General features: G+C 50.2%; 1 protein-coding gene across 1 annotated transcript; it reads left to right on the top strand.

The window, feature by feature from the left end:
- On the top strand, positions 1-17,931 carry CD300A (CD300a molecule). Its single transcript, XM_061392918.1, has 7 exons — positions 1-84; positions 5,676-6,017; positions 6,792-6,939; positions 10,495-10,589; positions 13,357-13,394; positions 13,828-13,935; positions 15,923-17,931. The coding sequence occupies exons 1-7, from the start codon at positions 24-26 to the stop codon at positions 16,040-16,042; spliced, it is 912 nt and encodes a 303-aa protein (XP_061248902.1). The 5' UTR covers positions 1-23; the 3' UTR covers positions 16,043-17,931.
- The last annotated feature ends 5,580 nt before the right edge of the window (positions 17,932-23,511 follow it).

The following is a 23,511-nucleotide window of genomic DNA, read 5'->3' as shown; positions in this document are numbered from 1 at the left end:
CAGGCGACATCTGTGCTGGAGCGATGGCCCAGCTGCACCGGGCTACGTGGCTGCCCCCGGCTCTGCTGCTTCTCTGGGTCCCAGGTGGGGGCTGCCAGGGGATGGGGGGTGGGAGGGGGAGGGGGGAGGGTGGGGATGGAAGTGGGGAGGGTGACTCAGACTGGGGCATGGTCTGTCCACCGCTTAAGATGGACCCCATCCTCGGAGGGCATGGGTGAGGGCCCATCTCCCCTTCTGCATCCGTCTGGCCTTGCAGGAGCCACAGTGGGACACGGAGGAGGGGCTTTGCCGAAGGTTTGGGGATGAATTATTAGAGGAAGGAGGGCAAAAGGCAGGGCGTGCCAGAGTGGGTGGCAGGGTGACCGCCGGGCACACCCAGAACGTGCTCGTTGACAGGAGGTGCCCTCTGGGTCACGGGTCCAGGGGGTGGAGGAAGTGTGGGGACCAGGCAGGGGACTGGCCCTGGTCTCAGGGTCACGGAGGTGAATGAACAACCAGGGTGGCTCGAGGGGCCGGGACCTAAAGACCAGGGGGCTGGTGGTCTCCAAGGAAGGGAGATGGGGATTCCCATCCAATCGGGGAAGGCAAGGGGGACGGGGCAGGGAGGGGGAGGGCAGAGCAGCTTCAGGGAAGGGAGGAGGAGGCTTGCTCCCTGGAGGAGAGGGGTTCCTTGTGATGATTCCTCTCCTGGGCCTCTAGGAGTGTTCACGGCTCTCAGACAGCTCCTGCAGCCTTGGCAGTGTCATCCTTGTGTGGTCAGTGACTCAGGCATGCCTGACTCTGGATCCCAAGGACTGTAGCCTGCCAGGCTCCTCTGTCCTTGGGGATTCTCCAGACAAGAATACTGGAGTCGGTCGTTGCCATTTCCTCCTCCAGGGGATCTTCCCGACCCAGGGACTGAACCCCTGTCTGCTGCGTCTCCTGCTTTGCAGGCAGGTTCATTACCGCTGAGAAACCGGTCACCTTCTCATGACTTATGTTTCTACTGTCCCTCTAGGGGCTTCTTGTGTGTTCGCAGGATCTGCCTGGGTGGAGGGTCCACTTTTTCTCTGGTTTCCTCTCTCATTGGTCATGGGTGGAGGGTCCACTTTTTCTCTGGTTTTCTCTCTCATTGGTCATGGGCTCGTCCCACGATGCCCAGGACCGAGATGGCAGTGGTCATGCCTGCCTGGCCCCTGACCAGGCAGGTGTGCAGTGTTTCCATTTAGTGTAAAGGAGGCACTGCCTGTGTTTTTAAAAATAGCAGCATCAGGAGTCAGGTGCTTTTTCATGATCTATTGAGATGATTCTTTACTGTCTGAGCCTCCAGGGAAAGAATCCGCCTGCAATGTGGGCGACCTGGGTTCGATCCCTAGGTTGGGAAGATCCACTGGAGGAGGGCATGGCAACTCACTCCAGTATTCTTGCCTGGAGAATCCCACGGACAGAGGAGCCTGGGGTCCTACAGTCCACGGGGTCGCAGAGAGTCGGACACGACTGAGCGACTGAGCTCACACGATGCAGCACTGAGACGATCACACCTCACTTTTCGCTTTGCTTTGCTGAGTTTCACAGACGTTGCTTTTCTCCAATTGAATGTCTGCGGTAGCCCTACTTTGAGCAAGTCTATTGGCTCCATTTTTCCAACAGCATTTTCTCCCCTCGTGTCTCTGTCACATTTTGGTAATTCCTGCAAAATTTCAGACTCTCCACCAGAAAAAGATTACGACTCACTGAAGGCTCAGATGATGCATAGCATTTTTTAGCAATAGAGTATGATATTTTTAAATTAAGGTATGTAAATTGTTTGTAAGACATAATGCTAATTGTTGCACACTTCATAGACTGGAGTATAATAACGTAAGCATCGCTTTTTTCTTTTGGCTGTGCAGCATGTGGGATCTCAGTTCCCCAACCATGGATCAAACCCACACCCCATGCATTAAAACATGGAGTCTTCACCGTTAACCACCAGGGGAGTCCCAAACATAGCTTTTATATGTGCTGGGAAACTAAAAATTTCTTGTGACTTTCTTTATTGCAATATTTGCTTCACTATGGTTGTCTGGATGGAGGAGGAAATGGCAACCCGCTCCAGGATTCTTGCCTGGAGAATCCCACGGACAGAGGAGCCTGGTGGGCTCCAGTCCAGGGGGTCGCAGAGTCAGACATGACTGAAGTAACTGAGCACGCACAGTTCTCTGGAACAAAATCCCCAATCCTGGCACGGTACGCCTATAGTTTTTTTCCTTTGAACTATTCAAGTGGTGATTATATCAAGATATTTGGCCGGATTTTAGTCTTTGATATACATTATACTGACTTTGGGAGAAAGCGATGGCACCCTACTCCAGTACTCTTGCCTGGAAAATCCCATGGATGGAGGAGCCTGGTAGGCTGCAGTCCATGGGGTCGCTAAGAGTCGGACACGACTGAGCGACTTCACTTTCACTTTTCACTTTCATGCATTGGAGGAGGAAATGGCAATCCACTCCAGTGTTCTTGCCTGAAGAATCCCAGGGACGGCGGGACCTGGTGGGCTGCCATCTATGGGGTCGCACAGAGTCGGACACGACTGAAGCGACTTAGCAGCAGTAGCAGCAGCAGCAGCATACTTACTTCATAATAAGAATTAGGCTTCCCTGAAGACTCAGATGGTAAAGAATTTGTCTGCAACGCAGGAGACCTGGGTTTGATCCCAGAGAGAAGGGAATGGCTACCCACTCCAGTATTCTTGCCTGGAAAATCCCATTGACAGAGGAGCCTGGCAGGCTATAGTCCATAGGGTCACAAAGAGTCGGATACAGCTGAGTGACTAAGCACGTATGATAAGAATTAGGAAGTTTTTCCTGTTTCCTTATTCTCTGCAGATGTTTAAATAAAATTGGGATTGTCTGGTCTTTGAAAGTTTTGAGAGAATTAACTTGTGAAACTGAGTTTTTCTCCTCAATTTTTGGAATGGAAAGAAAAAGGAACTTCTTTCTTCTCTTTTCTCTCCAGTTTACTGAGGCATAATTAACAAGTAAAAACTGTGTATATATATATATATGGTGTACAATTACAGTGATGTTTTGATACATGTATACACCATGAAATAATTACCATATCACTTCACATAGTTATCTTTGGGAAAGGACTCCTTGCTAACACTTGTAGGTACTGGTCTACATTTTAAAAAAATCTATTCTGGATTAATATCGGTAATATATACTTTCCTAGAAAATCACCAGTTTGGGGGACTTCCTTGGTAGTCTGGTGGCTAAGACTCTGTGCTCCCAACGCCGGAGGCCCAGGTTTGATTCCTGGTCAGGGAACTAGATCCCATATGCCACAGCTAAAGATCCCAAGTGTGGCAACTAAGACCAAGCTCAACTAAAAAAATAAATACATGTTTTTTAAAAAATGAGAAAATCACTAGTTTTGTCCAAGTGTGCAGACGTTTTTGTAGAGGCCTGCGGTTTACCTATTTTTCTTTTTAATGGTTTACGTGTGTCTTCTTTTTATTTTTTCTTGATCTGGTTACACACAAGAATGTCTGTTTTGTTGTTTGTTTCTCCCAGTTGAAAAATCAGCTTTTCAGCGTATACACTAGTTGCAGTGTTTTTTGTTTCCTGATTCACTAACTACTGCTCTGGCTCTACTCTCTCTCCTGGGTGGGGTGTGAACGGCCGGTTCCTCTCCGCTTCTTGTGCTGGATGGTTCACACGTTTATCTGGGATTTAGTGGGATGAGATTTTGTGATTCTGAAGTAAAACATTAGGAAAACAGAGGAACGCCCTGTTAGAAGAGACAGAGACAGATAAAGAGGCAGACAGAGATAGGCACGCAGAGAGAGGGACAGAGAGAGATGATGAGACGATGATGAGACCCAGAGAGACAGAAAGTGAGAGACAGAAGGAGAGAGAGGACAGACAGAGAGAGAGAGAGATAAGGAGAGACAAAGACACAGAGACAGTGACACAGAGAGACAGACAGACACAGGGAGAGAGACAGACGGAGACGGTGCAAGGGGAAGGCAGGCCCCGGACGCAGAGGGCTGGGTCCCGTGGGTGGAGGTGAAGGGGGCCCAACCCAGGCAGGGGAGCCGGGAGCCAGGCTGGAAAGATGACAATTCACAGTCGAGGGGACACAGGACGTGGAGTCTGGATGTGGGCAGCAGAAGCAACGTCATAAACGAAGGAAGGGCTGGGACGTTTATCTGTTAAGCACTCGGTATGTGTCGATTTTACTGATTTGTTATTTTGTAGAAAATCATACATTCATCCAGATTTACACACTTACCTGTAGAGAATGTCTTTTTTTCTATTTTTGGCTGCACTGCACGGCTTGTGGGATCTTAGTTCTCAGAGGGTTATCTATGTTCATTAGACTGAATTTTCTGAAATGTCAGCTTTCTTGGCCAGACACAGAGGGATGCCGACAGCTTCATGTGGTTCAACCTGATATCATTCTCCAGGCATTTGGTGCCCATTATCTCATCCAATACTCCCAAATGTCTGCGAGGCTTACCAGTCATCACCACGTTACCAGTGAGGCCTCTGAAGCTCAGAGAGGTTAAGTAACTTGTCCCAGAACACACAGCAGACTTGTCATAGAACTGAGACTAAAACTCAGATTCTTCTGATGCCCTTTCCACGCCACAGTAGCACTGGCCACGGAGCATCTCAGGAAACATCACACCCACCATGGGGCTGGAGAAGGCGTCTCTGCGGGGCATCTGCCACCCAGGCCAGAATAGGACCCCCTGACGGGCTCCCAGGAGTGGGAGGATGGGAGCTTGTGGTCAGCTTTGGGCAGCTTTGAATGGAGAACCGTGTGGGCTGGGGGAGGTGCTCACGCCCAAGTGTTTGCTGAGGGCCTACTATGTGCCAGACACATGTAGACCTTTAAGATACAAGAAGAAGGCCCCAGAGGCTTACGTTCAAGTGTCTTCAAGTGATTTAAGAGCCTGAAAAGCCAAGTCAAATTAAAGACGCCTAACTCTAGCGAAAGACAGCAAGCCACACCCTCCACCACTGTGGGGGCCCCATCACAGAATTACAGGGCTGGTGAGGAGCCGTATCCACAGGGGCCGGGGGGGGGGGGCATGTCCTCGGCTTGGAGGCCAGCGTTAATGTCACACACACGCCACCTTAGTCCCCCGGCTCTGTAGCAGAGGACTGTCTGGGACAATGGCAGACGCCAATCTTAGAAATAAAGCATAAGCTTCCTTGAAAATTAAGTCAACAGGAGCTAGGCAAGCTGAAGTAAGACCCAGGGTGAGATGAAGACTGTCAGTAAACTGTGTGTGCGGGTGACTTTTCATCCGCAAAATTTGCCAGGTATGTCCGGTGCTTCTGTGAACCATCTGGCAGCCCTCTCTCTGCCTCGGGGCACAGCCCCTTGGTGGGAACACATCAGCTGCGAGCGGTTCTTCAGGTGACTGAGCTGCTCTGGGCTGGGGGCATCCTGACAAGCTTGGAGGTGGGAGGTCCCTGGTGGGTGAGAGGTGGGAAGGGCAGAGGAAAGAAAGTTGGGGTCTGGAGGAAAGGGCAGCTGTGGTCTTAGGGCTGACAGATTGGAAGGGGCAGAGTCTCAAGGTGTATTCAGGCTGATGCGGGGCAGCTAGCAAGAGATGGGGGAACTTTTGGGGGTGACCCGCAGGGTGTCCTGACCCAGGCCCACCTGATGGAGCTGGACCTGGTTGTGTATTCCAGGCTGTTTGTCCCTGAGCGGCCCCAGCAGCGTGACGGGCATCGTGGGGGGATCCCTGAGCGTGAAGTGTCGGTACCAGGAGAAATTCAGGAACAATAACAAATACTGGTGCAAACACTCATGTTTGTTATCACCGAATATTGTGGAGACCACAGAGTCAAAGACAGAAGTGACGCGGGGCCGCGTGTCCATCAGAGACCATCCTGCAAACCTCACCTTCACAGTGACCTTGGAGAGCCTCAGAAAGGAGGATGCAGGAACGTACCGGTGTGGGATTGATACATCATGGTTGGAAGGAATTTTTCGAGACCCTACCTTCCAGGTTGAGGTATCTGTGGTCCCAGGTGAGCCATGCACACCCCTCCCCCTGTACCAGCAACAAGGTCACCTAACAGTCTCAGGTTGGGATAGCCCAGGCAGAAATCCCATCAGAGAGCAAACTCTGTGTGTGTGTGTGTGTGTGGGGGGGGGGTGTATGTATATTGTGTGTATGTGTGTGTGTGCTCACACATGTGTGTGTATGTGTAGGTGTATGTGTGTATATTGTGTGTGTGCGTGTGTGTGTGAGAGAGAGAGACACAGAGAGACAGTCAGGGCTCTGGCACATCCCCTCGGTCTTGAGCGGTGAGAAGGTGCTTGTCAGGGAAGGGGTGGCAGAGAGGCGGGGTGTGCAGCTGAGAGAGGAGGGTGCCGTGGGCCTCCCTGCCGAAACCCGGGGAGCTGTGTGGGGAAGGTGGGGAGCTGAGTGGAGAGGCGGCAGGCGGGGCGAAGATGCTGAACACAGTGGGAGCGCTAACACGATCTGCAGTCCAGGCAGCCGTCTCCGGCAGGCTCACGAGGCTGTGACTTGGTGTCGGGGGGGAGCAAGACTGGGGGTGGGGGTGACTCTGGGGCCTCAGGAGGACCCTGACCTCATCATGGGGCTGGGGTCAGGGCTGTTGGGGGCGGTACCTGTGTCCCATTTGGAAATGCTCACTTGGCCCTGGGAGGATCCTGGCCATGGGGTCCTCCATCCTGCCCACTTCCTGAGTGATTATTTTGTGTGAAATCAACCCAGAACGGAATCGGGGGTTGGTGGAAGAGTCAGCGGGGCTCCCTGAGTCTGATTTGTATTTCAGCACCAAGGCCAACCCGACCGACTGTCACAGCCAAGACCTCGACAGTCACAACCAAAGTTTCAACTGTGTCCTTCACCACCCTGGCCACAGAGGGCACCACCTACAGCGCCAGCAGCCAGGAGGAATACGACCCCACGCAGACCTGGAGGTAAGGTGCCCTAGGCCTGTGTCCTGGAAGCGGGCCTCCTTTGCCTTGGGGTCTATTTGGTCAGGAGCCCTGTCCCCATTGATTGGGAGCCTCTGGCTCCCTTTGCACCCAGGCTAGAAGCTGGTCTGCGTCTCCTAGCTTGGCTTGTAGGGGCCACACTGGACCTGCCCTAGGCTCTGAGAGAGGGCTCAAGCCGGGCAGAAGCTGGGGGTGGAGGGAGGGAAAGAGACATTTAATGAGAGCTGGTGAGATGATATCCTGCCAGGCGCACGCTCAGTGCCCCACCTGGGCGTCATCATCTGCTCCTTACAATCCTTCACCACCATCACCCTCAGTTTATGGATGAGTAAACTGAGGCTCCGAGAGGTTAAGTGACTGAGTGGGTAATACAGTCACAGAGGCAGACTGCCTCCCAGGCTGAGTTTATATGATTCCGAAGTTTTAGGTTCTTTCTTCCAAATTTGTGATTCTCGACCTTTTTTTTGGCAGGGGGAGGTAAAAAAAAAAAAAACCCAGGAGAATCTGACATTTATAGTTTCTCTCCCTGGAAATATGCTTATTGTCTGAAATCATTTCTGGGATTCACAGACTCCCTTTTTAAAAAAGTAATCAATTAATTTTTATTTTTGGCTGCATGGGGTCTTCGTGGCTGCACTGGGGCTTTCTCTAGTTGCAGTAAGTGGAGGCTACTCTCTAGTTCTGGCACAAGGGCTTCTCATTGTGGTGGCTTCTCTTGCTGCAGAGCATGGGCTCATGCTCATGAGTGTGAGCTCAGTAGCTGGGGTGTGTGTTAGTTGCCCAGTCGTGTCCAACTCTTTTCGATCCCATGGACTCTGGCCCACCAGGCTCCTCTGTCCATGGGATTCTCCAGGCAAGAATACTGGAGTGGGTTGCCATGCCCTTCTCCAAGGAATTTTCCCTACCCAGGGATTGAACCTGCGTCTCTCGTGTCTTCTGGGTTGGCAGGCAGGTTCTTTACCACTAGCGCCACCTGAGTTGCGGTGCACGGGCTTAGTTGCCCCGCGGCATGTGGGATCTTCCTGGACCAGGGATCGAGCCTGTGTCCCCTGCATTGTCAAGCAGATTTTAACCACTGGACCACCAGGGAAGCCCAAGACTCCCTATTCTGACACCACCTGGCGCCCTGCAAGTCGATCCAGAACTGGCCACCTGGGAGTCAGCACAGACTCCAGCATCCTGTGAGGCTCGTGAGGCTCAGTCTTGTAAGATGGCCTGACTTCAGATGCCAGAGCTCTTTGGGGATGCTCAGATCATCACATTTCTGATCAGCTGGATACACAACCCACTTGGGTTTGGTACTTGCGTAGGTAATTCACAGAATGTAGAGAAGTGTTATATTATAGTTTTATCATAAAGTATAAAGGTCAGGGTGCTTCCCAGGAGGCGCTAGTGGTAAAGAACCCACCTGCCAATGCAGGAGACATAAGAGACCTGGGTTTGTTCCCTGGGTTGGGAAGATCCCCTGGAGGAGGGCAAGAATATTCCAGTATTCTTGCCTGGAGAATCCCCATGGGCAGATGAGCCTAACCATGAAGGCTACAGTCAACGGGGTCCAGCCTACGGCTGCAGGCTACAGTCCGTGGGGTTGCAGAGTCAGACACGACTGAAATGACTCAGCACACACGCATAAAGGTCAGGACCGGTCAATGAAGAGACATGTAGGGCAAGGTCTGGGAGGGTCCTGACTGCAAAATTTCTGTGCCCTTTCCCAGTGGAGCTGGGGGGCATCACCCTCCCGGGACTTTGATGTCTTTACCAACCAGGAAGTTCCTTCAAGTCTTGATGCCCATAGTTTTTCCTTGGGTTTCATTGCACAGACATGACTAACTGAATCATTGCCCGCACGACTGACCTCAACCCCCAACACCCTTTCCACTTCCCTGAAGGTCAGGCTGGCCAGAGCCCCAAATCTCTCATCACATGGCTGGCCCTTCTGGTGACCAGCTCTCGTCCTGAGTCAGGGAAAATCTCAGGCAGATCCAAGGGGCTTGTGAATCACAAAGTTGCTCCTATTACTAGGAAAACCTCAAGGATTTAGAGCCTCCCTTCCAGGAGCCAGAGGCAAAGGTCAGTCAGATTCTTTATTATAGGACACCCCACGACCCCTCCACTGGCTTCCTGACAATCCAGGTGACAAGCTTTATATCAGGCAAGGTGAGATTCAGGCCCCAAACATGCCGCCTTCAGAAATGATCTGCAGATGCACACCTGGGGAATGGAGCTGGGTTTTTTAAACAATAATTTTATTTGTCTATTTGTCTTTTTTTTTTTTTTCTGTGCTGGGTCTTTGTTGCTGCACAGGCTTTCTCTAGCTGCAGAGACTGGCGCTTACTCTCTAGTTTCTGTGCTCGGGCTTCTCACTGCAGCGGCTTCTCTAGTCATGGAGCACAGGCCTGGTAGTTGTGGAGCCCGGGCTTACTCCCTCCGCAGCTTGTGGGATCTTCCTGGACCACGGACCAAACCTGTTTGTGTCTCCTGCATTGGCAGGTGGATTCTTCACCACTGAGCTGCTAGGGAAGCCCCGGAGCTGGGTTTTGTATAGCTGAAGCTTGTACAGGTCTCAGGGGTGGGGGGGGGTGCATCTTTAAGAAAAAAAGACTAGAACATTATGGATGCCAGTTAGGCATAAAAGAAGGGGCCCAAGCAAGGGAGGCGCAGAGCCCAAGTTTCGTCAGTTCCCCAGGAAAGCAACTGCTGCTGTCTGAGTGTGAAGTGGTAGAGTTTCAAGGTGATGCTTTTGCAGCCAGGTTTGTAATTGCAAAAGACCGGGCAAAAGAAATGCCCATGGAAAGGGAAGAGTCAAATAATTTATGGTCTGTCCACGCAATGGAATACTATGCAGCTGTAAAAAAAAAAAAAACCCACAGGGAACTTCTGAATGTAGTGACATGGAGAGATCTTCAAGAAGCATTGTGAAGTAAAAGCTAGTGTTTATCACTGACTCAATGGACGTGAGTTTGAGCAAGCTCCAGGAGATGGTGAAAGACAGGGAAGCCTGGCATGCTGCAGTGCATGGGGTCGCAAAGAGTCGGACGCGGCTGAGCAGCTGAACAACAGCGTTTACACCAGCGGCTCCCAACCTTTTTGGCACCAGGGACCAGTTTTGTGGAAGACAGCTTTTCCACAGACGGGGGTGGGAGTGGATGGTTCAGGCAGTACTAAGAGAGATTTGGGGGGTGGGGGGTGAATGGGGAGGTGCTCACCTCCTGCTGTGTGGCCAGGTTCCTAACAGTCCCCTGGTGGGTACTGGTCCATGGCCCGGGGGTTGGGGACCCATGGTATATACTATGCCTCTTATATGTGAAAAAAGGACATATACAAAAACAATGTATATTCGTATTTTCTTGTGTTGAATAAAGAGGCTCTGGAAGGCTCTTAGGTGTACCGTGTGTGTCTGTAGGGGAATTTAGGTAGACGGGGGTTGCAAAGGAGGCTTTACGCTGTCTGCCTTTTTTTCAGTGGGCGCTTATCTACTGAACAAGAGAGGGAAGGTGGGACCCCCTGCCCCACCCAGCCCACCCTGTCTCCCTTCAGGCTCCACACGCTGCTGATCTCCTTGGCGCTCCTGCTGCTCCTGCTGGGGGGCATCTCACTGCTCGCCTGGAGGATGGTTCAGAGACGGGTCAAAGGTGAGTGAGCCCCCCACACCCGCCTGCACCCTACCCCGAGGGTGGGCCGGCCCCGCCCACACCCTCCGGTCCTAGAGGAAATGCGTCTGGGTTTCCAGAAGGGTCATCAGCTGTATCTCCCCTAGGACCACATGGCCCTGGGTGACCCTAGAGGGCAGGCCTGGGAGGGAGTGTCCGTGGTATGGCTGAGAGGAGGTGACTTTAAGGCAAGAGGCCTTTCCCACGGCAGGGCTGGGCTCGTGAAGCAACATCCCTCTTCCGTCTAAACCCTTCCGTGACCTCCTACAGCCTCCAAAGTCCAGGCCTGCCCAGCATGGTCAAGGCCCTTGGCAATCGGCCCATCCTCACACGCTGGAAGGCAGTGGTTTCTCAACTTCCTCCGCGTTTGCTCTGGGCACCTGGGGGGCCTGCCCTGCCCTCCACCAGCTCACTCCTGATCCCCTGAGTGCTGCTCTCCACTTCCTTTCCTCTGGGACCTCTTCCTGGCCCCCAAAGGGCAGGTCAGGGGCCCCTTCAGGGGGAGCCTCTGTTCTCCCGCCATCAAAGCCCTTGTCCCACCAGTTTGTCCCACCTGCTTCGTAGGCTGCCTCCCCACCAGCCCATGCAGCTCCTTAAGATCAGAGACCCTTACCCAAGAAGGCACGGGAGCAGTATGTGTTGAGTGAAAGTATTATTTAATATTATTTAATATTGTCACAGTGGCACCCAGGGAGCCTGTGGTCCAGCCACTCTCCTCTGAGCTCAGATTAAAAGAGAAAATAGGACGCCCCCAGCATCCTGTCTGGTGCTCAGTAAGTAGGGGCTCAACAAACGCTTGAGCAAATTAAATACATAGAAGAGCAGAGGAACCAGTGCGCTGTGACCTTCTTGCTGGTGGGTGGCCCAAGTGTTACCTGTGTCTGCTTAAAAAAAACTGCACAGCGTGAGAGTTGCGAGCTAGGTTTTATCTGGGGCAGAATGAGGACTGTGGCCTGGGAGACAACACCTTAGATAGGTCTGAGAAACCGCTCCAGAGATTCAGGGGGCGGGGAAAGGTCAGCGTATCTGTGATTTTGGTGAATGGGGAGGAACACAGGCAATCAAGCACACATTTTCCCAGGAGGTTTCTTTTAGTCTTGGGAAGCTTCTGCTACTCACAGCGAACAGTCGTCACCGTGAAGGATGTTCGTGCTTTTCTAGATACGGGGAGATGCAAGGATTGGGCTCATAAAAATCAGCCCCTGAGACTATCTGACTATCTGAAGACCTGTCCCTCCCATTTACCTGGCGCACAGATGCCTCATTCCTGCTCTCCACCCTGAGCTCCTTTCAGGGGGTGTTGAAGCAGCTGCATCAGCACCTGATTTGATCCTTGCAGAGGCAGATGGCAGGCACCCAGGGCAAGTGCCGGTTCGTACTTGACTCCTGTAGGACAGCAGCTTTCTGCCTGAGATGGGTGTGAGCCTTAAGGTTCCTTCCTGGACTAAGAGTTCTTAATTCCATGTGCACCGAGTACCTGGGCAGAGGGGATGTTTGTTCAGAATGACCGATGCTGAGCCTTTTGGGGCTGCAGTGAAACTCTGGTGGTTCTGCCCCACACCTGCAGTGCTAAACTGGGAGTTGGTTCTTACTGGGAGCAAAAGGGGAGACCCCGCCTTACTCTCTCACCTCCAGCATCCCCGTGGGGTCCAGCCCCTCCCTCCAGCACATCTCAGGCCTTTAGCAGCGAAATCGGCCTCAACATACGTATGCTTGATGCATGGAAAGAAAACCACTTCCTCTTCCCCATCTGCTCTTCCCATATCACTTCTGGGAACCATATTCTAAAACTTCAGCCCATACTTCTTTACCACATGGGGGTTTTCCCAGCCTGGGTTGCCTCAGATCTGTGGGTCCCAGAGATCTCCAGGGTGCCCTTCCACCTAAAAAGCATCCCTCCCCTTTAAAAACGGGGTGTGTGATTGCTGTAGAAAATTGGAAAAAGACATAAAACACAGAGAGAGAAAGAAATTCACCCTAATAAATAAAAAGAAGAACTTGCACCACCCAGAGAAAACCAACCACAGACGGTTGAGTCACATCCTTACGGTCTCTTGCAAATCTGACTTTTTAAAACATTTGCTCCGTATGTAATTCCACTTTCATTTTTTTAATTAAAAAATTTATCGTGTTGACTTGTTTTTGTTTGTGCTGGGTCTTCGTTGCTGCGTGCAGGCTTTCTCTAGTGGTGGTGTGTGGGCTTCTCGCTGTGGTGGTTTCCCTTGTTGGAGAACACAGGCTCAGTAGTTGTGGCACGTCAGCTAAGTTGCCCAGCAACATGTGGGATCCTCCAGGACCAGGGATCGAACCCGTCTGTGTCCCCTGCATCGGCAGGTGGATTCGTAACCACTGGACCACCAGGGAAGTCGTGTAATCCCACTGTTCAACTTTAACACACTGTATGATTTTCCCTGCTAATAATCTCCTCCAAATCCCTGAGTGCAGAGTTGACTTGTGTGAGTGGATCACACCTCGTCAAGGGATCTTTGCTAACGGGAGGAAGGCTTTGTGTTCATGTAGCCTCTGTCTCTCCCCTGCTTGGCATCTCGGCGCCTGTCTCCCGGCTGCCTCTGGGGTTAAGGTTAGGGTTAGTGAACCCTGTGGCCCTGCTGGCCCCAGCCTGACGCCTGCCTTGTGCTCACTCGTGGTTCCTCCCCTGAGCCCACTCTTGTCATTCACTTATTCATTCACTCGATCATCCTGCCTCATTCTAGGATTCAGTCTCCTTCCTCTTCTTTTGCCTCTTTAGCTGGAGAGAAACCAGAGCCGCCCCAGAGCCGCAGTCAGGTAAGGAGGGTTCCCGCAGGAGGCGAGTCGGGGTGGCCGGGAGGCACGCAGGGGATGCTGGGGACCCGATCTGTCTCGTTAGCTGGTGGAGGTCCATGTGGATCCCACACGGATAGAGCGAGGTGCTCACCTAGAGCTGGAAGAACAACGCCCGGGAGGTCTGGTCGCTAGGTCACCGTGAGCTCTGGCCAGCCTGTTCCCTCCCAAGGGAAGGGGAGGGATGGAGGGTCCTCCAGCCCAGTTGTTGACCTGAACATTCAAACACTCCCCAGAGAGGACCTGAGTGGGGGAGGGGGAAGGCAGGATGGGAAGGCTGGGGCACCCGGAGCGGAGAGGGGAAGGGGAGATGCTTGCAGGGACACGGGCCTCTCTAGGCTGGACTGCAGGGGGGCCTGTGGACACCCATCCAAACCCGCACTCCTGTCCACCCCAGGCTGCTGAGCAGACTGAGCCCTGCTATGCGAATCTGGAGCTGCAGACGTGGCCCCTTTCAGGAAAGCCTGTTCATCCCACACAGGCGGAGATGGAATACAGCACAGTGGTGAGTGCAAGGGCCCAGCTCCCGTCCTGGGGACCGCGGGCCGCGGCAGAGGCATCGCCATGTGGGGTCCGGCAGGCAGGGAGGGGAGAGAGGATCAATTGGTCACCTTGTGCTTCTGTAGGACGAGGATACACAGAAAACCAGTCAAGTGTTGGGGACTCTGGCGGTCCAGTGGCTAAGACTTAGCCTTCCAATGCAGGGGGTGCAAGTTTGATCCTGGTTGGGAAGGTGAGATCCCACATGCCTCTTGGCCAGAAAACCAAAATATGAAATAGAAGCAATATTGTAATAAATTCAATAAGGACTGTAAAAAAGGTCCACATCAAAAAAATCTTAGAAAAGAAAAGAAAATGAAGAAAGTGTAGATTTCGCCAGACCTTGGTGTCTTTGTGGCTGAGGGGTCGGGTGGGAGATGAAGGGGCTTTTGGAATGGCCAGTGGATAATCAAGAGTCAATAAAGTACAGCACTTATTAAGCACCTACTATGTACCATATGGACTTCCCCGGTGGCTCAGATGATAAAAGAATCTGCCTACAATGCGGGAGACCCGGATTTGATCCCTGGGTCGGGAAGATCCCCGGAGAAGGAAATGGCAACCCATCCCAGTACTCTTGCCTGGAAAATCCCATGGATGGACAGAGGAGCCTGGTAGGCTGCAGTCCATGGGGTCGCAAAGAGTTGGACACGACTGAGCGACTTCACTTTCACTTTCATGGACCACATGGGCTTTCCTGGTGGCGCTGGTGGTAAAGAACCCGCCTGCCAATGCTGTAGACGTAAGAGACACGGCTTCCATCCCTGGGGTGGGAAGATCCCCTGGAGGAGGGCATGGCAACCCACTCCAGTATTCTTGCCTGGAGAATCCCATGGATGGAGAAGCCTGGCGGGCTACAGTCCATGGGGTCGCACAGAGTTGGACACGACTGAAGCAGCTTAGCAGGCATGCACACTCACGTACCGTACACTCAATGTTAAAGCCAGTGGTTTCGCACTGTTTTGGTCCCATCATCTCTTTGGCATGAACTCTACTTTTTAGATTTTTACCAATGAGCCCCTGTGGGTCAAGCCGTAGGCACAGCATTGAAAAGTGGAATAATGGAAGACGTTGCCTCCCATCCCCACCCTGTGCAGGGTCATAACTCACCCTTGAGTGGAAAGAGTTTAGGCAGAGGTTGAGGGATTAGTTGTTAGAGAAGACGAGATGGAGGTTTGAGCATCAGACACGTGGCCGGGGACTAGCAACATCCTAGCTTTTCTAACTTGATGACTAATGACCCCAAAGCAGAGCCCAGGCGCTCCCCCAGCTCTGATGCTTGGACTTTGCACTGTGTCTTTGATAGTGATCAGGGCTCCTGGCCTTTCCCAATCAATAGAAATTGATCAGAGGCCAGACAAGAAATTCAGGCAAGGCTCTGTGGGGCCCCTGCTGCAGCAGGAGGGAGCAAGAACAAACAACAGTTTTCCTTGCTTGGGGGCCGGTGAGGGGAGGGGTGTGTCCAGGGGTGGGGCTAGAGAGGCGGCTTAGGTGTTTTGCCCCGTCTTGGATGTTGTTCTATGCAGGGGGCATGCGCAGCACACTGCTTTTGCTCCAGGCTCCTCCAAAGTGGCAGGTGGGTTTTTGGTCTCTTTGTGTCTCTAGTCCAGAATTTGCCCCAGCTATGCCTGCATGCAGTTATGTTTAGTCCCTTAGAGTTTCTTTGGATTTTGTTGCTCGAGGAGATGTTTGTCCAGGTGCAAGCCCTGCAGCAAAGGGTCCCAGGTCTGGCATGTCTCATCTTGACCAGGTGGGGGCAGAGCAGGTGGGTGGATGGGATTTTGGAGACCCGCCTTTGCGAGAGAAAGTGGCCAGGACGGTGAGGACCAGTGGAGCCTCCACCATCCCCCGCCAGTGGAACCTGCCTCAGGTGGCCCCTCTGATGTCTCCTCCCTAATCTGGGATTCCCACTTCCCCGGCCTCTCCTGAGCCTCTGGCCTCTGTCTCTGCAGGGCCCGCCCAGCGGCGATCTTCACTACAGCTCGATAGTGTTTGACCCCCGGAGCCAGGATTCCAAGGCCGACAGGATTCCCTCCGAGACGCCAGTGTACAGCATGGTTAAGAAGACATAAGCTCGTGTTTCCAGCCTTACCAACTGGAGGACTCTGCAGGTCACAGGAGGCCCAGGGATCGGCCTTCACCCCCGAGCCCCCCTCCACCTGCTCCTCTTGATGGTGACTGGCAAGGCAGCTGTGCTCCCCAAGGCTGCCCATCTTGCGCCATCAGCCAGGCTGGCTTCCCTGAGGACGTCCGGGAATGCGGTTCTGGATGGTCCGGTGGGAAACCTTCCATCCCACTGGCTCTCGAGGTCTCTCTCCTCTCTTCTCTGCTTCATCCCAGCTCCAGGTGGCTCCAGGCAAAGGTGGGACTCCTGTAGTATGGTACCTACGAATAGCTTTGTAAACCACAGCCCCATGGAAGTGTCTGGGGTTGCTGGAAAGTGGGGAGAACCGGCGAAGAGCCAGGAGAACTCAAAGGCATTGAAGACTGGGCCCCTGTCTTCTTATGGACAAGAAGACCAAGACTCAGGGAGAGGAGAGCCTTGCCCACAGCGCCAGAATGAGTGGCACACTTCTCTGGACTCTTGGGATTATTGTTAATCTAAGAGATATTAATAACATTGAAAGTATCTTAAGAGAGAAGAAAAAAGTTATTTAAACTTTGCAGCTGTATGTCTGCAATATTGTATTAAAAGTCCTTTCTTTTGAAGCCGATTAATATTTCATTGATGTATATATCACTTCGTGCTTGTCCATCCATCTGTCTGTCAACAGAATGCTTCTATATTTTAGCTCTTGTGAAAAATCCAAGTTATGAGCTTGGTGTACAAGTATCTCTTGGAGACTCTGCTTTCAATTCTTTTGGGCATACACCCAGAAGAGGAATTGCCGAATCATATGATAACCTATTTTTAATCTTTGAGGAACTGCGATACTGTTATCGGCAGTAGCTGTACCATGTTACGTTCCCACCACGAGTCTCCAGTTTCTTCACATCCTTTCCAGCACTTTTTTTTTTTAAATAGCAGCGAACCTAATGTATGTGAGGTGGTTTCTCGTTGCACTTTTGATTTGCATTTCCCCAGTGATTAGTGAGGTCGAGCACTTTTCAAGTGCTTATTGGCTATCTGTGTATCTTCATTGAAGACATGTCTATTCAGTCCTGTTGCCCATTTTCAGACTGATTTCTTTGTTGTTATTGAGTTGTCTGTGTATTCTGGATATTCAGTCTTATCAGATATATAATTTGCAAATATTTTCTCTCATTTTGTGGGCCAAATTTTTCCTCTGTTGAAGGTGTCTTTTGAGGACAAAAAGCTTGATGTTTCATGAAGTTTAATTTGTCCATTTTGTTGTTGCTGCTGCCTGTGCCGTTTAGGAAATCATTGTCAAATCTGAGGTTCTGAAGATTTTGTCCTTTGCTTTATTCTAAGAGTTCAATAGTTTTATGTCTGACTAGCTAACTTTTTAGACTAGCTTTGGCTTTATCCTTCTTTTTATAGCTCCTAAAGTTATAAAGGTAGGTCTTTTTATTTGAGATCTTTGCCCTTCTTTTTAATGTAAGCATTTAAATTTCCCACATAGCACTGCTCTCATTGTCTTCCATAAGTTTTGTAGATTGTGTTTATGCTTCCGTTCATCTTTAAGTGTTTTCTAATTCCCTTTATGATTTCTTCTTTGATCCATTGGTTGTGTGAGTGTGCTGTTTCATTTCCACAAGTTTGTGAATTTTCCAGTTTTAATTTTTTCCCTTTTCAAGTATTTATTGAAAGATGAATAAACATAAATTACATAGTCAGTGTCAATTAGTTTTTTTAATTCCATCTTATAATACCATGTAATGTCTTGTAAGAAAAAAAACTTTTTAAGCCTTGAGTAATGCCTTTACAGTGTGAACTGGACCAACCATCAGACGTGGCTCCTCCCCGTCTCAATGTGAATAAAATGCTATTAAAAAACAATGAAGAGAATCCAGTTTAACTTTTGTTATTTATTTCTAACATCAACCTGTTCATGAACAGAGAAGAAACTGTATGATGTCTATCTTTTTAAATCTATTAAGACCTAATTTGTGGCCTCATGTTTGGTCTATCCTGGAGAATGTCCCGTGTGTACTTGTGAAGAATGTGTGTGTTGGGCTGGAGTGTTCTGTTTATGTCTGTGAGATCTAGTTAATTTACTGCGTTGTTTAGCTCTCTATTTCCTAACTTCTCTTCCGTCTGATCATTACTGCGAGTGGCGTATTGAAGGCTCCAACTATCATAGTAGATCACTATGCCTCCCTTCGATTCCATCTGCTTTTGCTTTGTGTATTTTGATGGTCTGTTGTGAGGTGCCAATGATGTATAGGTGCTGTATCTTCTTGCTGTTACAACATACCCGCGTTTATGTTATATGAGACAGACAAAACTGAAGGTCTTTAGGTGGCAGTTTGTTGGAGTTTCTGCTACTTACAGGAAGCTACATTTCAAACTTACATAATGCTCTAGCTCACAATCTTTCCCTCTTTTGCCAGGAATGTTTGCTAAAACTTCACCACTCACCCAGATGGAGGGGATGTTGGTTTGGAAGTCCTCCAATATGTTCTGATCAGGTCCTTATACATCCACCTAGTCACTGGCTCAACAAAAGTTATCTGAACACTCATGAAAGTCAGTGTTAGTCGCTCAGTTATGCCCAACTCTTTGCAACCCCATGGACTGTAATCCATCAGGCTCCTCTGTCCATGGGATTCTCCAGGCAAGAATATTGGAGTGGGTCGCCATTCCCTTCTCCAGGCAATCTTCCCAACCCAGGGATAGAACCTGGGTCTCCTGCATGACAGGCAGATTCTTTACCGTCTGGGCCACCAGGGAAGTGCTTGACTACTCACTGGCACTCCTAAACGCAGCGGTGAAACCATAGCAGCGAACACAGTAGTGAAAAAGGTACATCAGACCTGTTCTCCGAGAGCTTGCAGTCTAGCAGGAGTGATATTAAACTGTGAAACGATCAGAGGACTAGCCAGATGGCCTCATGGAGCTGTGAAGCCTGGGCACGGCGCACGGTAGGTGGAACCCTTCACGTACAACATGGTGTTGAGTGTGTTCCCTGAAGCTGTTCGACGTGGAGTCCTGGCAACGAGACTTGAAAGGTGGACGTGAAGGAAGCTGTACCAGTCCTCAAGCGCCCAGTCGCTCAGTCGTGTCCGACTCTTTGCAACCCGTGGACTGTACCTGCCAGGCTCCTCTGTCCACAGGGCTTCCCGGACAAGAGTACTGGAGCGGGCTGCCATGCCCTCCTCTGAAAGATCGTCTCAACCCAGGGATGGAAGCCGAGTCTCCTGCATCTCCCGCGTCGGCAGGTGGATTCTTTACCACTGAGGCACCTGGGAAGCCCCGAAGGGTATTGAGAGACCCCGTAATGTGAACAGGGGCTCAGTCGTGGACTGTGCAGAGTAAGCACTCAGAAGCATTTGTTGACATGAACTGAATTTAGTCCAGTCGTATTCCAAGCTGGACCTAAAGTAACCCTTAGAGACATTCCGTTTCTAATCACAGAGTGACCCCTGCAGGGTGGTTTAAGACACAGAAGGACAGGGTAGAAGATACAATCAAAGATCCAAGGGATTATCTGCAGGACTCTTTCTCCCCAAGTGGGCTTCCCTGGTGGCTCAGACGGCAAAGAATCTGTCTGTAGTGCACGAGACCTGGGTTCGACCCCTGGGTTGGGAAGATCCCCAGGAAAAGGAAATGGCTACCCACTCCAGTATTCTTACCTGGAGAACTCCATGGACAGAGGAACCTGGTGGACTACAGTCCATGGATCACAAAAAGTTGTACACGACTGAGTGACTTTCACTTCTCCTCAAGTGGAGTGAATTTAAAATATTTATTTAGTCTGAGTTTTCACCAATTAGAAGTCTTCTGTAGGAGGCAAATTGAGCATCAGTCAAAAGATGTGCTGCTGGTTGCTGTAACAGCCACAGAAGTGAAAGTCGCTCAGTCATGTCCGACTTTTGCGACCCCATGGACTATACAGTCTTTATCCATCGGAGGGTAGACAGAATGACAACCACAATCACAGAAAACTAGCCAAACTGATCACATGGATCACAGCCTTGTCTAACTCAATGAAACCATGAGCCATGCCATGTAGGGCCACCCAAGATGCACGGGTCATGGTGGAGAGTTCTGACAAAGCATAGTCCACTGGAGAAGTGAATGGCAAACCACTTCAGATTCTTGCCTTGAGAACCCCATGAACAGTATGAAAAGGCAAAAAGATAGGACACTGAAAGATGAACTCCCCAGGTTGGTAGGTGCCCAATGAGATAGTTGGATGGCATCACTGACTCAATTTGAGCAAGCTCGAGGAGTTGGTGATGGACAATGAATCCTGGCATGCTGCAGCCCACGGGGTTGTAAAGATTTGGACACAACTGAGCGACTGAACTGAACTGGACTATACAATCCATGGAATTCTCCAGGCCAGGACACTGGAGTGGGTAGCCATTCCCTTCTCCAGGGCATCTTTCCAACCCAGGGATCGAACTCAGGTCTCCAACATTGCAGGCAGATTCTTTTACCAGCTGAGCCACCAGAGAATCCCAAGAATACTGGAGTGGGTAGCCTATCCCTTTTCCAGGGGATCTTCCCGACCCAGGAATAGAACTGGGGTCTTCTGAATTGCCAGTGGATTCTTTTCCAGCTGAGCTACCAACCACAACCACAACAGTAAAACTGTGGCTTGGCCATGGGGGCCAGATCAAGATGGCATCTGTCATAGCCACACGCTGTCCCCCCTCCCTGCCCCCACCCTGTGAATCTCTAAGGGATGCTTTTCCCAGTGTAGACTGCTCATGGGGATGGCGACCCCTTGGGAGCCCTTAATATCACTTCCTGACAGTGGGTATCAGCCAAGACCATCCAAGAAGGCCTAACAGCATCAGGGAAGGGGCGGGCTCTCCACCTCTTTACCCAGGAGTCTCGTTGATCTACACACATTTGCCCAACTTCCTTCCAGGAAGCTCTGCATACCAAAGGACATTGGGAAAGGCAATCTCTGCAAGACAGATATGTTTCTAATTTCTTTTATAGCTTTCCTCCAGGGACCCCGCGGGTATACTCCTCATAATTGCATCAGGAGGAGTGGCAACCTGGTGACTCTTCACTGAACAAAGATCTGCTTGAGGGTGATGTGTTCAGAAATGCCTCAACCTACATTTGACTAGACTTCATATTTTAAGTTGTACTAATCAAAAATTAAGCAACATATTATACAATCAAAAAACTCAAAATTTACAGGAGAATATACAGTGAAAATCAGGGTCCTTATTCTTCCTGTCTCTAGTCATCCAGAAATAACGTTAGTATTTCTTATATTTCTTCCCTTCTGATTATATAACACATATCCGAAGTGGTAAAGAATCCGCCTGCAGTGCAGAGACATGGGTTCGATCCCTGGGTAGGGAAGATCCCCTGGAGAAGGAAATGCAACCCACTCCAGGATTCTTGCCTGGGAAATCCCATGGACAGAGGAGCCTGGTGGGCTGTAGTCCATGAGGTCACAGAAGAGTCGGATAAAGTTGAGCAAGTGAACAGCAACAATATGTATGTAGATGACATGTAGACAATGTAGACATGTAGACATGTAGACATGTAGACGATGATGTATGACATATATACATATGCGTATATATGACATGATCATGTGTGTCTGACCTTCAGTTCAGTTTTCTTTTCTGTAAAATGGAAAATAGCCCTGGAAATCTTTGTTTGTGGTGGAGATAAAATGAAATAGCAGGGTACCTAAGTGACATAACACAGTAGCAATCAATGCAGCTGATATAAAACCCCACCCCTGCCCCTAGAGAGTTAGTTTCCTGTCACTTTTTCTCCCCAATCCTCCAAGACAAACCATCATCTGCTAAACCAGCCTTTGCTCATCCTTCTTACCTTCAAGCAAGTGATGCAGAGCCTTGACCTGAGAGGAGGACTCTGTTGACGTCATCGCCTCCTGGGGGAACTGGAGGAGTCTGGGGGGAATCCTTTATCCATAAGGGAACCAATCACTGCTCTTGCCTCCGCCTCCAAGACACAGAAAAAACAAAATTAAAGGAAAAAAAAATAGTTTGCTGTGGGAAAATAGTTTTGAAATGCTAATTGATGCAGTCTTGTCGTTCCTGGCAGTTCCTTCTAATCCATTAGATCCACTGGGTCTCCTGCCCTTAGGGAAGCCGGGGCACCGCAAAAAGAGCAGAGGGTAAAGGTTGCTTGCCTTTGTGGTTCCAAAACCATCAAGGCTTTATTTAAAGAGGAAGAAATGTGCCCAGACCATAAATCTGAGGGAGAGAGAGGAGGGAGGGAAAGCTTTCCAGCCTCAGACCAGGAAAGGGAGGCCTGGATGGGGGTGGGAGAAGGAGGATTTGGCCGGGGCGAGGGCGGGACCCCTATTTGGGGTTGTGCAAAGAACCTGCAGCTCTGCTGTTCAAATTGAGGCAGCCGTGGACCCACTGAGGCAGGGAGGTACGAGCTCTTGAAACGTGCTCATTCTATATTGAGACGGGCTGTGAGTCTAAGAAGACTTGATACAAATAAGAGGATGTATTTAGAATATCTCATTAATGACACAATGATTACATTTTGAAATGATAGTATTAGGGGGTAGGTATACTGTGTTTAAACATATTGCTAAAATCAATTTCACTTGCTTCTTTTCCTTCTAGAGGAACGGGTGAGCTGAGGATTACTCACACAGTGGAACGTTTTACAGAAGTGAAAGCAAATTGGTTTCTTTGTTTTAGAGAAGAGGAGCCACAGGCCAGAGAGGTGAACCCGAAATGACAAATGCCACTCCGATAGGTAACGGAAAATCTGAATCTTGCGTCCAGGACTCCTGGGATCTTAGTGCTTAGAAAAAAAAAAAGAAAAACCTTTATTATTTAAAAACAATTTCAAATTTACAGGAAAATTCTGAAAATGGCACATAGCACCCCTATCTACCCTTTATCTGGATTCACTCTTTAAAAAACCATTTGCCACATTCGCTTTGTTCTTCCATTTACGTAACTTTTTCCTGAATCATCTGTGTGTAGATTGCTTATATGATCTCTTTTGGACTAACTCAGTGCTCTCGCCTGGAAAATCCCATGGATGGAGGAGCCTGGTGGGCTGCAATCCATGGGGTCGCTAAGAGTTGGACACGACTGAGCGACTTCACTTTCACTTTTCACTTTCATGCATTGGAGGAGGAAATGGCAACCCAGTCCAGTGTTCTTGCCTGGAGAATCCCAGGGACAGGGGAGCCTGGTGGGCTGCCGTCTACGGGGTTGCACAGAGTCGGACACAACTGAGCGACTTACCAGCAGCAGCAGCAGCAAGCCGGCTGCAGCCAGATGCCCTTCTCGTGTCTCGGGATCCCAGTGGTGTCCAATAAAGTCCTTCCCCAATTGTGTCTTGCCTTTGTTTTACAATTCAGATTCCCCTTCAACATACAGCACTGTGTTTGGCACGGATTACCCGCATGGTAAGTATTCGCAGTATTAAATGTGAGTGAAAGTG

Source organism: Bos javanicus, chromosome 19, assembly GCF_032452875.1.
Source record: "Bos javanicus breed banteng chromosome 19, ARS-OSU_banteng_1.0, whole genome shotgun sequence".
Taxonomy (NCBI): domain Eukaryota; kingdom Metazoa; phylum Chordata; class Mammalia; order Artiodactyla; family Bovidae; genus Bos; species Bos javanicus.
This window is presented reverse-complemented; position numbering and strand designations above follow the sequence as displayed.